Source organism: Arvicanthis niloticus, chromosome 1, assembly GCF_011762505.2.
Source record: "Arvicanthis niloticus isolate mArvNil1 chromosome 1, mArvNil1.pat.X, whole genome shotgun sequence".
Lineage (NCBI taxonomy): Eukaryota > Metazoa > Chordata > Mammalia > Rodentia > Muridae > Arvicanthis > Arvicanthis niloticus.
Window position 1 is genome coordinate 108,117,418 of NC_047658.1, and position 13,650 is coordinate 108,131,067.

General features: G+C 46.7%; 1 protein-coding gene across 2 annotated transcripts in view; it reads left to right on the plus strand.

Annotated features, from left to right (window-relative positions):
* Positions 1 to 13,650, plus strand: part of Ap2a2 (adaptor related protein complex 2 subunit alpha 2) — a 72,690-nt gene that overhangs the window by 41,222 nt on the left and 17,818 nt on the right. The window contains exons 6-10 of one of the 2 annotated variants that reach the window (XM_034502911.2): positions 1,888 to 1,989; positions 6,795 to 6,903; positions 8,382 to 8,532; positions 9,699 to 9,867; positions 11,392 to 11,529. In XM_034502911.2, the coding sequence (XP_034358802.1) occupies positions 1,888 to 1,989; positions 6,795 to 6,903; positions 8,382 to 8,532; positions 9,699 to 9,867; positions 11,392 to 11,529 (669 nt within the window). The remainder of the gene's footprint in view (positions 1 to 1,887; positions 1,990 to 6,794; positions 6,904 to 8,381; positions 8,533 to 9,698; positions 9,868 to 11,391; positions 11,530 to 13,650) is intronic. The other variant, XM_034502993.2, reaches the window with a different exon arrangement.

Genomic DNA, 13,650 nt, shown 5'->3' on the forward strand with positions numbered 1-13,650 from the left:
CTGTGACTTCCTGTGCTTGTTGAGATAGTTGGAATAGATCTTGAAGGGAGTGCAGAGAAGGCAGAAGGCCTGGAGGGAGCCAGTAATGTTGCTTTGTGAGTGGTCCCTGAGCATTTAGACCTGAAGTGTAAGTACTACCTGGGGGTCAGAGGATATTGCTGGAAGTTATCAGCTGTATCAGATAAATGGTAGCTCACCATTAGTAGACTTTGTAAATTGTAAATAGTCAGAATTTTCCAGTTTTATAGCTGAAAAATCCACAGCTCAAAAAGATAAAGATTCTCGTAGTCATACTGTGCCAGACTTAAACCAGGTTTTCAGAGGCTGTAAGAGTTGGGTATCACACCAATGTGCAGGTGAATCAGTTGTGAGAAGCATTGAGCAGTGCTTGTATTCAGTTTGGCTGTGGCATCAAGTCATTTCCAGATAGCAAGGCTGGGTCTTTGGTGCCAGGACACTGCCTTTCTTTGGATACTGATGCTGTGACCTCAGTTTCTTAGTTGCTTTTGCTTTTTCACATTACATTATTTTGATCGCATCTTGCCTTGTGACAGAAACTTAGTTCAAAGTAGGAAAGGTCAGGGCATCACGTTCAGACCCACAGGCTTTCCTTAGTAGCCGAGCATGCTCTCCTTTTAGCTGCTCCAAACCCATGCTCAGCTTTGCCAGTGTAGGCAGCCTGAGACACTGCTCTCCCAGCCTCATGCCTAGGGACTCTGTGGTGTTAGATGTTTGCTTATATAAGTGAGCTTGGTGGTCTCTTCTGAGAACAGTGTGTAATTCCAAGACCTGGAATTACACACTGACCTGGAGATGAGATCAGGAAAACACAGAAGCCATCAGCAGAGTAATATATGGTAGGGAGGAAGGACTCAGTCCATAACAGGGGTTAGGTGGAGCAGATGACCTAGAGCTCTGAGGACTGAGATCTTTGGGGAAGAGATTTAGAGAGGGAGTAAAAGGCTAGAATTGCCCTATATCTACCTGGAGCCAGAGGATACCTGACTCCATATGCTGCTGCACCACAGTGTGCTTCCTCATCTTCACAGAAGATGAGCAAACCATGATGTGGAAGGATGACAAATGACCAGCCAGCAATTACTTACGTATGTGCACATAGCTTGAGTAGCTGTAATCTTGATTGTTTGGCCTATTCCAAATGTTAGGAATCCAGTAGCTCCTGACTCCCAACCTCATGGAATTTACTTTTGGTTTTGAACCAGTATCTTGCCATATAGCCAGGACTAGCCTTGAAATAACATTTCAGCCTCTTCCACTAAAATACTCTTGATTACAGATGTGCCATACTGCTAGGCTAGAGATTCCTTTATTTAACCAAAATCTTTCAAGAGACATGTACTGGAAAGAGCTATTTGTTATCCTGGGACAGTGGTAGATCTAAGACCCCATGCTGCACTGGGGTCTGAGCTGCTTCCATCTGAGTCCAGGCAGTCTGTGGGGACTCTGCAGGGAAGCAGGCTCCAGCCCTGGAGCTGGGTCCTATCTAAGTTAAGACACAGCAAGATTGTGAAGATTCAAGTAAGTTGGAAAGTTTTGTCTTCCACTATAGTAGGCACAGTGATTGAAGACAACCAGAGTAGATGGGGACAGAGGTACACAGGTGACAAATAGAAAATAAGGATCTCAAACTTCCCAGTTGCAGCCTTCTTTGCCTGCACATACCATGGCCAAGCTGGACTAGATTTCCAGTTTCCAGAGAGAAGCTAGACCCAGAAAGAGCCAGTATGTCCTGCTTCAATTTTGTAAACCTCATGGGTCAGTCAGAGCAGGCCTGGGGACCAGGTGTTATGTACCATAGGGTGTACTTTATATGTATTGTCATCTGTGGTGCCTGTGGGCCTGCTGATTAGAGTCTTTGTCTTTCAGGGTGTAGTGACTGCTGCAACTAGCCTCATCACCACACTGGCCCAGAAGAATCCTGAGGAGTTCAAAACCTCTGTCTCTCTAGCTGTCTCTCGACTGAGCAGAGTAAGTCCATGGTGGGGGCAGACAGCAGGGTAGATTTGATTTGCATTGCTTGACTGAATTATCACTTTGCATTTAGAAGCAAGATATTTGGCCCACACTGTAAATTCCAGAATAAAAATTGCCTCTGCCTGGGGCTGGAGAGATGGCTCAGGTTAAGAGTGCTGGCTGCTCTTCCAGAGTCCTGAGTTCAAGTCCCAACAACCACATGGTGGCTCACAACCACCTGTAATGGGATCTGATGCCCTCTTCTGGCATGCACCATATACATTCATTAATTTAATTAATTTAATAAAATTAAAGTTTGCCTTTGCCAGTCCTTGACATGTTTCTTTCTCTGTTAGTTGAGAAGCTCCCTGCCCTATCCAGTGTGCTCATTGAGGGACAGTTGCCACTGCCAAGTGTTCTTTTGTCCCCTCTCCTAAAGGAGACACCCAACTGGCTGGTGTACTCCCCACTCACTTTCACTGCAGCTATGACTGGCCCTGGTTTTGTGTCTTGGATTTTGTTAGCAGTCTGTGTGGCATGTTTATTTTGTATGTGTCTTTCTGGCAGCCTTGTGTGTGAACCCTTCACTTTTGTTTGGAGTAGCTGTTGCTGCTTTTCTGATTCTGCAGATGGAATGCAGTGTAGTCATCCCTGTTCTCTCAAGCCTTTGTTCCTTTCTGCTTGCAATCATCAGTGACTGGCTCTGAGCCGCCCAGGGTGTCTCATGGTCTACATACATATGTGTGAAATGTTGGTAGCAGTGGGCTGGCATGGCTTAGGCTGTAAGGTCTTCAGTGGCTTCTACAGTAGTCGCTGTTACACCGGCAGCAGTGTTGCCCTGCGCTGGTCTTGCCTGAATGGCCTTAAGTTAGCCTCTTAGACTTATATGTCGTTGTGATATGTCCTGGTAATCCATTGAGCCTGGGGAGCATTTATATGGATTGGCACTGTTGGCTGCATTGGATTGGAACATACAATTTGCCAGTACTTATCCTTTGCTGTTCTTCAAAGGTAGTGGGTATATATGGCCTTCCTTGATTTGTACGTAGTTGGTGTGACATGCTATTTGGCTTTCTTGCTGCTTTGAGACAGACTTTCATTTTGTAGCCCAGACTGGCCTTCAACTGACAGTCCTTCCTCCATGGCTAGGTATATTGCTAGTGCTGGCCATTCACTGTTTTGCAGACTCTTCTGGTCAGAGACTTTAAGTTGCTGAGCCTCCTTTGGTCAGAATGCTAAATCCTGCTTGTGAAGCCAGCTGCTCTGAGGCCACATCTAAGTGGCACAGCTGGCACTGTTCTGATATGAGGAGCCCAACACTGGACTACACTGGAAACTGTTCTGCTCTCCCCACACTGTTCTCTGGAGCTTTGCCACACCTGTTGTCTCACACAAGTCAATTGTGTCTCTGCTCTCTATCCCCAGAGTCCTTTGCAAACAAAGTGTCTCTGAAGGCTTTTGTAGCTTTGTAAAATTTAAGATTTTTAAGATATAGTGCCACTGCTGAGCTATATAACTAGTCTACAATTTGGACTTTAACTATTATATTATTATCTTATGCAACTAAATGAAACAAAAAAAAACCCCTTTTTTTTTGGCCAGGTTTTTGGTGGCACCTACTTTAATCCTAGAATTTGGGAGGCAGAGGCAGGTGGAGCTCTGTGAGTTCAAGGACAGCTAGGGTTACATAGTGAGACCCTGTCTCAGAAATAAAAATTTTAGTGGATTACACATAATTTAAAATCTATTTGTCTTTTTAAAATGTATAGTTCATTGGTATTACGTAGATCCATAAGCTATGTCTGTTGCTTCAACTTTGTTTTTTAGTATGTATGTATTCATGCATACATGTGAGCATGTGTTGTCATGGCATGCATGTGGAAGTCAGAGGTCAGCTTGTGGCTGTCAGTTCTCCTCTTCCATGTGGGTTCCATGGATCAAACTCAGGTCAGTAGGCTTAACTGTAGGCACATTTACCCCTTGGGCCTTTTCTCTGGCTCTCTATGTCTCTTTTCACCTTGTAAACCTGAAACTGTCCTCATCAAACACTGATAATGTCCCACCTGTTCTCACCAACCCCTGACACCTTCTACATGACTGTCTCTGACGTCAGCACTAACTACAAGCAGAATCACATGGTTTTATTTCATTAAACATAATGCCTTAGGGTCCACCTGTGTTGTTAGACTTCTCAGTAATTTTTTTTTCTTCCTAGGGCTGAATAATCTTTACCTATTAAGATGTATTTATTATTACTTGTGTGTGTATGTGTGTACATTTGTATGCACATGTGCTTATTGAGGCCAAAGAGAGAGATGGATCCCTAGCAGCTGTAATTATAGGCAGTTATGAGCCACCAAACATGGCTGTTGGGAACTGAACTCAGGTCCTCTGGAAAAACAGTATGTCCTCTTACCCACCAAACCATCCCTTCAGCTCTGAGAGATGAATAATTTTGTCTCATATGTATTTTGCTAACGCCTCAGCCTTGGTCTACTTCCATATCTTGGTTGCTGTGGATAGTGCTGAGGTCATTGTGGCTATGTAAATGTCTCCTCTAGATGCTTCTTTGTTTTTTGGGAGTAGGATTGCTGGACTATATGCTAATTTCATTTTTGTAAAGGAACTGACAGACTGTTTGCACAGCACCCACGCTATTCTACATCTCTATCCACAGTACACAAAGGATCTAATTTTTTCACATCCTCACCAGTGTCTCACTGGGTATGTGTGTGCACATCATGACTCATGGAGGCGAGACAAACTTTAGGAGTTGGTTCTCTTGCATTTTTAAAAAGGTCTTATTTTTATTTTAACTATGTATCTGTCTGCACATGGGTATGTACACATCAGCACAGAGGCATCAGGTTTCCTGGAGTTACAGATAGTTGTGAGCTGCCTGGTATGGATGCTGGGAACTGAGTTTGGTCCTCTGGAAGAGCAGCACTGCTCCTGAACACCGAGCTGACTCTAGTAGCTCCTCCCATCTATAGCGGTTCAGGATGTCTCCCTTTTTTTGAGACAAGGGTTTGCTCTGTAGCCTACACTGGTCTTGAGATCCTCTCCCCTTCCCAAGTGCTGGGATTATAGGTGTGCACTACCATGCTAGTGTACAGGCATGCTTGCTTTTGTTGGTGGTTTCATCACAGGTGTAGGGTGTGTCCCTCGGTCTTGATCTGCATTTTCCTAGTGATAAGAAGTGGGGCATCTTTTAATTGCTCATCTGCACAAGAGGCAAGGTCCACTTTTTTGTTGCCTTCTCCCCCCCTCTCCCCCAGGCAGTGTTGGGATTGAACCCTGAGCCTGTGTCTAGGCCTCTAGTTCCCTACTCTGAGGTGTGTGCTGTTGACTGCACTAAGACTTGCCAAGTCTCTTTTTAATACTTCTCTATTGTATTCTCCTACTTCGTTCCTGTTTATGCCTTCTTGTTGTCTTTCTTCATAAACATTTAGAGTTTTCCTTGCCTTTCTGTTGTAAATAAATGCATTTAAAGCTGCAGTTTTCTCTCTGAGCAAGATGTAGCTGGAAAGTACACATAGGAAAGACACATCATATTGGGCCTGTCTCTGCATTTTCCAAAGATGGTGTGGGGCTTGTTTTTGCCTGGCTTGGCTGTTTGCTGTCCACTTCTTTCCCTGTCTAGTTCTTTCCTGACTCTGCTACCCGTGGCAGGGCTGTCCACAACCTGAGTCCAGGCTAGTCTCATCAGGATGAGCTTTCTAGAATGTGCTCGCTTATGGCTGAAGGAATACACAGGCACACTTTTAGGGAGGGAGTAATGCTGAGTCCCTACAATAAGAAGTAACAAGCTGCTGGGCATGGTGATGCAGGCCTTTGATCCTAGCACTTGGGAGATAGAGGTAGATGGATCTCTAGTCTGGACTATAAAGTGAGTTCCAGGACAGCTGGGGTTGTAGCACAGAGCAATGCTGTCTCAAAAAACAAAACAAAATGAGGTGGAGAGGACATGGGGCTGTGTGCTGAGGGCATGTGGCAGCTGTGGTCATAGCTAGGCTGGGGGCCATATTGAATTAGGAGGTAGAGATTGTAAGTAGAGCAAGTGCTGTCTGGCTCAGTATACTCAGCCTAGGCTAGGGGCTTTGGGGTGTGGGTCAGAATGTTTATTTTCCAGCCCATGAAGAAAAAAGACTGACTCCTTCTTCAGCTGTCAGTGTCTAATACTAAGGGATGGTTGCTATGTCTGTTGCTTGGAAGCAGCCTTGGTCTTCTGTGCCTCAGGGCACTATAGACCTGGCAGCATTTGTATGTGTCTGTCCCTGAAGGGGGTGCATAGTCCTTTCAGTGTGAGGCTATGTGGCCATGCCAGCTTCTCTTTGAGGGGAGACAGGAAGCAGTATTGGATATAACTAACACCTGAAGACTTTTGTTCTCAGAGGTATGACCCAGGGAGCCAGTGTGATATCTCTCCTCTCTCTCTCTCTCTCTCTCTCTCTCTCTCTCTCTCTCTCTCTCTCTCCCTCTCTCCCTCTCTCCCTCTCTCTCTCTCTCCCCTCCCTCCCTCTTTCTTTCTTTCTTTCTTTCTTTCTTTCTTTCTTTCTTTCTTTCTTTCTTTCTTTCTTTCTTTCTTTCTTTCTTTCTCTCTTTCTTGTTTTTTTCGAGACAGGGTTTCTCTGTGTAGCCCTGGCTGTCCTGGAACTCACTCTGTAGACCAGGCTGGCCTCGAACTCAGAAATCTGCCTGCCTCTGCCTCCCAAGTGCTGGAATTAAAGGCTTGTGCCACCACTGCCTGGCCAGTGTGGTTTTTCTGTAGGTCCCTATGGAGTTTTCTGAGGACAGCTGCTTACTCACCTGTTTTACAGATTGTGACGTCTGCATCAACAGATCTTCAGGATTATACTTACTACTTTGTCCCAGCTCCTTGGCTGTCAGTCAAACTTCTTAGACTGCTGCAATGCTACCCACCCCCAGGTAATGTTCCCCGAAGTCCTTCTAGGTGTTCTTGTAGCACTGCCCACAAGTGACATTCCCACACCTGCTTCCTCAGTGCTCCCTGCAGCATCTACTCCATGGTCACTGCAGCATCTCCTCCATGGTCACAGATTCAGTTCACCTGAGATTCTTCAGGTTTATTTCTGAAGAATTTCTGTACTTTATTTCTGTAGTTGGTTAAAGTCACTGTTTATTAGGTTTAAAAGTTTATTATTAGGAGGTGTTTCAGAGAGAGGTCAAGTTAGTGAACTGTTGGCATGGCGGCCTCAAGGACCTGCGTTCAATCTAAAGCACCAGCATGGAAACCCAGGCATTCTCCAGTACAGAGAGGCAGATATGGAGGGTCTAATGTGAGCTACTACAAGTCTCATGTCCCAGTCAGAGACGCTGTCTTAAAAATGTGGGTGTGGGTGGCTCCTGAGGAATGGCACCCGAGGCCAACCTCTGTCCCCTCACACATGCACATATATCCACACGCAGCTACTTGAGTATCACACACAAAGTTCATTGGGAGTCTTGGATCTGTTCTCTCCTCCTCCTCTTCTTTTAAAATACATTTGTTTGTTTGTTCGTTTGTTTATTATTAATAGTTTCTTATTATACAGCCTACACTGTCCTGGAATTCACTATAATCCTCCTGCCTCAACCTCCCAAGTGCTGGGATAGCAGGCTCCCACCACTGTAACTGGTTTTTGTTTTAAGAGCGTTTACCCGTACTGTGCGTGCATGCGCTGTGGGTGCTGTGCCACAGCGTGCGTGTGGAGGTCAGAGGGCAGCCTGTGGGGTTGCTTCTTCCTTCCACATGTAGTTTCTGAGGATTGAATTCAAATCATTATACTTGATGGCAAAAGCCTTTATCCACTGAGCTGTCTCACTGGCCCTTTTTGTTTTTAATGAGGCAGGGTCTTATGTAACTTAGTCTGGCCTTGAACTTACTATATAGTAACTCCTAATCCTCCTGCCTCTGCCTTCTAAGTGCTTTCATACAGGTGTGTACCACCATGGCTGGCTTTAGTTTTTTTGCTCATCGTCTTCTCCTTCTGCTTTGAACCAAATTAAAATTTTTCTTTCTCTTTGTGTTGCTTTATATTTCCTCTATTTCTGGGGCTGATAACAGAACAAAGCCTTCTTGTCTCTGAAGCTCCTTGGATGCTTTGTCCATAATTCTTGGATTTTATGACTGACACATTCTGTCTCAGTGGGAGGACTTTGTGCCATCTGAATTAGAAGCAGGTGTAGTGACCACACTGCTCCATCCCCACCTCGTGTTTATGACACTGGAACAGGGAGCTGTCCCATGACAATTTACAAATGCTCCCAGACATATCTGCAGCTGAGAACAATTGTCAAAGGCACCCCTAGGACAAGCAGCATGACGGAAGCCTCCTGCCCAGGTGTGGGGTGGGGCTGGTGGGATGAGTGCCTAGGAGCCCAGCCGACAGGTGTGTCTTGCCCAGAAGACCCTGCGGTGCGCGGCCGCCTGACTGAGTGCTTGGAGACCATCCTGAACAAGGCCCAGGAGCCACCCAAGTCTAAGAAGGTCCAGCATTCAAATGCCAAGAACGCCGTGCTGTTTGAGGCCATCAGCCTGATCATCCACCACGACAGGTGAGCCCTGTTAGCAGCGCACCCCTCTCAGAGACAGCAGAAGGAGGCTGGCACTTGGTGTCTGTTGTGTGTGCAGATGCTGACAGGTGCCTCTCCCCGAGCCTTGGTCTGTACTCCTCTTGCTTCTTGAGCTCATGTGCACTCACTGGCCCCAGGACATTACCACTAGATACTTTTATAGCTATGTCATGTTCCGTAGAGCTGCTTTTTTGCTTCTGAGTATTACAAGAATCTTCTCTGAAAGGAAGGGACACCCATGTGATTTGCTGCTCAGGGAGGCAATACTCGAGTATTCTGGGGTCTCCTGGGGCAGTGGTAGTGATGACTCCCAGCTTCTGTACAGGGCCATGGTTGGGTCACAGACAGTGGTTGTACACAGTGCAGGCATCTTGCTTCTGCTCTTTTATGCTCAGTCCTGGTTGTGTGCCCTTATGTATGCTGGTGCTACTGCTCTCTGGGTTTCTGCAAGAGGCATGAGGCTCAGGAGCAGGGCTGTGGCAGACAGAACTCTAGCCTGTTTGGAACCAGCTGTTTTTGCTCCATCATTTAGATAAATGTTGCTGTGACAAAAAGCAGTCTGTCAAACTGGAGCAGGGTTGAAAATGAACTGTTAAAAAACAAAACTTGCGATGTGAGGGAGAGCATAGTAAGAAATGTACGTAAGAAGGAATTATGACGGTTTAGCCCGTGTTCCACATTCATAGCCCTCGTCACTCACTGTCTGCCTTAGCCTGGTCCAGTTTCCTGCACAGCCTTGCTCCAGGCTGGCTGCTGTCCAATTCACTTTCCTGGATACAACAAAAGAAAGTGAAGCCTTGGCCCACCAGAGCTTTCCAGAGTCCACTCTGGAGTAAAGGAGACCCTGCAGATTCATTAAAAAGTTACCCCTTCCTCACTGCAGCTCCTCTTCACTGCACCCCGTCCTCAGTCACTTCACACTGCACTTCTTACTCTCCTGCCTCCTTACCAAGCATCCTTCCGGCACACAGTCTTTACCAAGCCTTCCTTCCTGGACCTGCCTTACTGCATCTGTCCTTAAGTACCGCCTCTTCTCAACACCGCACTGCCTTCTCGCCACTCCTCTCTTTCTTACTGTGTCCTCTTTTGTAGCTCACAGCCCTCCCTGACTACTTTCCCCTCCTTACCATGTCCTCTGCTCCTTGCAGTGAGCCAAACTTGCTTGTCCGCGCCTGCAACCAACTGGGCCAGTTCCTGCAGCACCGGGAGACGAACCTGCGCTACCTGGCTCTGGAGAGCATGTGCACACTGGCCAGCTCTGAGTTTTCTCACGAAGCCGTCAAGACCCACATTGAGACTGTCATCAATGCCTTGAAGGTGTGCTCCTTGTTGGTCATGTGTGGCTGCCTTCATGTGGAGGCCGGAAGACTAGGAGGAAGATGAGTCCCTTTAAGCTGTTTGGATTCTAGAGTGCCTAGCTCCTGTTACTTGCCGGCATTTGAGGTGAAAGCAGCAGTTGGGCGAGAAAGCTGTCCATCTTCCTGCAGTGCAGCCCTGCTGTTCTCAAAGACAGCACCTGGGAACAGAGCTCCAGCCGAGCACCTTTAGCTGAGTGTCTCTGATAGCTGAGTACATTCCTGTCTCATGGAATGATTTCATGTGACATCTGCTTCGAGTCCACATAGTATAGATCAGTAAACAGAAATAATTTTCTTTGATAGAAAGATGAAATATTTTGTTTTTATCTCTAGGACCTTTTACAAAACAATTCCTTGTCAAGGATTTTAGATCCCTTTTTTTTTTTTTTTTTTTGGTTTTTCGAACAGGGTTTCTCTGTATAGCCCTGGCTGTCCTGGAACTCACTCTGTAGACCAGGCTAGCCTCAAATTCAGAAATCTGCCTGCCTCTGCCTCCCAAGTGCTGGGACTAAAGGTGTGCGCCACCACCGCCCGGCTTAGATTCTTTTAAGGATTAGAATTCCAGTACCTAGCTAAGGTTACCTGATCTCTTACCTCCTTCTGAGTGTGAGAGTGACCTTGGTAGTGTGTTCCTCTGGCATGGCATGGCACACAGTCTACTGTGCCTGCATCTTAACTTCCATGTTACATGTTAGCTCATTAGTGAACTATACATGTAAAACCCTTCATCTTGGTGAGTCTTAAGCTGTAGTGAAGCAGGTCTGGCCCTTCTCTGTATTTTTATGTAAATCAACAGGCATTTTGGTGTCTGTCTTGAACACGAGGCTGCATTCTTCTAGTCCTGGTTGGGTGTCGGGCTCCAGTCGTTCTCTTCCATCACAAAGCCAACTCTCACCTCAAGCTTCTCTAACCTTTATCAGGTGCCCTCTGTCCTGCACTGGGGCATCCTGCACTGTTCACTGCAGGGGGCTAAAGACAGCTGCACCATGCTTCTCAAGCACTGTGTGTGGGGTTTCTCTCCTCTGCCACCTGGAGAGGGACTCAAGAACCTACCTTGGAACCAGCTCCAAGGTAACGCGGAAGGTGCTGGTCTGTGCCCACACAATGAGAGGCCTTAGTGACCTGCTGAGTAGGCCTGAGTGTGGTCCTCAGAAGAGCTGGTTAGGGAGGAGAGCGAGTGAACAGACAGAGCTAGAACTGGGTCACTCTGATTGCACCAAGTATGAGGGGACAGGGCTGTGTGTTGTGTGTGGGTTCCACGTGTTCTAAGATGTTGGGTCTCATATATAGATCATAAGGGGGCCCAGTTAGGAGTTTGGGGATAAGGCAGCACCCTGCCTGATGGGGGCAGTGCTGTGGGGTGTCCCAAGACAGCTCCTATAGATCAAATAGATGCCAGACTCCTGGACTCATATAACGGATTAGCCACTGTCCACCAACCTGTGCTTTGTAGAAGTGGCTCTGATGCTGTCTTTTTTCTCAGACGGAACGAGACGTGAGCGTGAGGCAGCGGGCAGTGGACCTACTCTATGCCATGTGTGACCGAAGCAATGCCCAGCAGATTGTGGCTGAGATGCTGAGCTACCTAGAAACGGCTGACTACTCCATCCGCGAGGAAATTGTGAGTCCTGCAGCTCGAGGGGCTGTCTATACATGTCTGCTCCCTACTCGGGACATGAATTCTAGTGGATGGTTGCTGGGTGGTTTTCAGTGCCTGACAGGCTTGCATGAGTGTCTGTGAGACACTAGATAAAAGATTCCTTGGCATCAGCTTCCTTGTCTAGCCTTCCAGTGTAGACATCTGGCAGTGTAGGGTGTGGTCATCTGTGCCAGGCAGTGAGCTAATATTTATTCACCAAGATATTCTCATATTTTGAACATGTAGTTGCTGCTGGTTAGGTTTTCTTGGCATCTGGCATATTAGAGGTTAATGTTTAAGCTGTCATCAACTCTATGCAGCGTTGGTTTCCAGTGGACTCTGGTCAGTCAGAGAGGCTCATGCACACTTAACCATTGTTGTAGTCCAGCATATTGCTTTCATGAAACTACAGTATCTTAGAGAAGAAACAGGTAGGTGCATGACTTCAGACGAGAGGCTCTGGCTTGCCTCACTTGGTATAACACTGGTCTCTCCATGGCATCTCTGGACCTAGAGTGACAGTAGATAGGGGATAAAAGTGGGGTAGCAGCTGGTACTGCAAGCATAGCCTCTCTGTGTGTCACTCCTGGAAGCAGAATGCAATTGGAGGCTTCCTTAAGAACTAGTAGAAAGAGGAGGCAGTGTGGGCACTGGGTTGCCTCATAGGCCTGCAGCAGGGTCTGATGAGGAAGGGCTAAACGGTCCAGGCGCTCACACCCGAGTTGTTTCATGACCGTGTGTGCTTCAGGGAAAGCCGGAAATAATGAGAGGTCAAGAAGGCTTCTTGGAGGTGGTGGGTGGCTGAGCCTAGTCAATAGACTAGGAAGTGAGGTGCTAGAAGGAAGGGCCACATGGGATTGAAGCTGCTGCCTCACTTCAGCAGGAGGTGCTGAGGGCAGGAGCCTTGGCTGCTCAATGAAATCCTTGAGTTTTTTGTTTTGTTGTTCTGTTCTATATTTGGGTGCTTGTGTATGTCTTCTGGCATGTATGTGGAGGTCAGGAATTGTTATTTTTTTTTTTCTACATGGGTTCTGGTGACTAAACTCAGGTCATCAGATGAGACAGCAAACACTGTCCACTGCTGAACCATCTTGCTGTTCTCTTTGAGATGATTCTAAAAGATTACAGTTTTAGAGTTTCTGACCCAAGATTGAGTAGACTGTGAGCTTTGAGCCTCTGTGGGCAAGCCACATGCTCTAACACATTACATGTGACAATAGCAGGGAACAAGTGGTAGCTCAGACTGCTCACCCTGTATTCACAGTCCCACATCCCCCTTCAGTAACAGCACCCCCCCCCCCCCTTGCCCCTTCCTTCAGAGTCTCACCTCCACCTACTGTGCTGCTCTGAGTCCAAGCCTCTAACACTTGGAACATTGGAGAACAATCAAGATTCAGGCAGGCAGGCAGTGTGGGCAGAGGGCCCTTGTGTGTAGGAAAGGGCCTTGTTTGGGATGTGGCTGGGCATGTGGCTTGCAGCTTTGGCCAGGCTCTCAGTCACCCTCATTGGATTACTCCTGGTGTTCTCAGCAGAGGTACGGTGGCATCTGTCAGTACAGTTGTATTGGTTTGCCCTCTAGCCCCTTTTTTTCTTTTCTACTGAAAACAACACTCCCCCAATACAATATAATTTACTCATGTTTTCTCTTTCTTCCTGTTCCTCCCAGACCCTTCCCACCTCCTTACTTACCCAACTATGTTTTTCTCTCTTTCCACCTTTTTATCTTTTATTTTTGAGATTATAATTACATTTTTCCTTTCCTTTTCTCCTTCTCAGCCTACCCATATACCCCTCCCCATCCTTCAAATTAACGCCTCCTTTTTATTGCTATTGCATTTATGTATGCATATAAATGCAAATATATTCTAAATATATATTTCTAAATACATACACATTCTAAATAAATTCTGTTAAGTCCATATAATGTTGCTTGTATGTTTTCAGGGCCGTCCCCTCAGCACTGAACAGCAGATTGGTGTGCTCCTCCTGGGGAGGACCACTCTCCCATTCTCAGCTCCTCCCAGGGAAGACTACCTCCCCTGCTTCCAGTTTTCCTCAGTTGCATGTAGTTCTTTGTATAGGGTTGAGGCCTTGTGGGCTTTT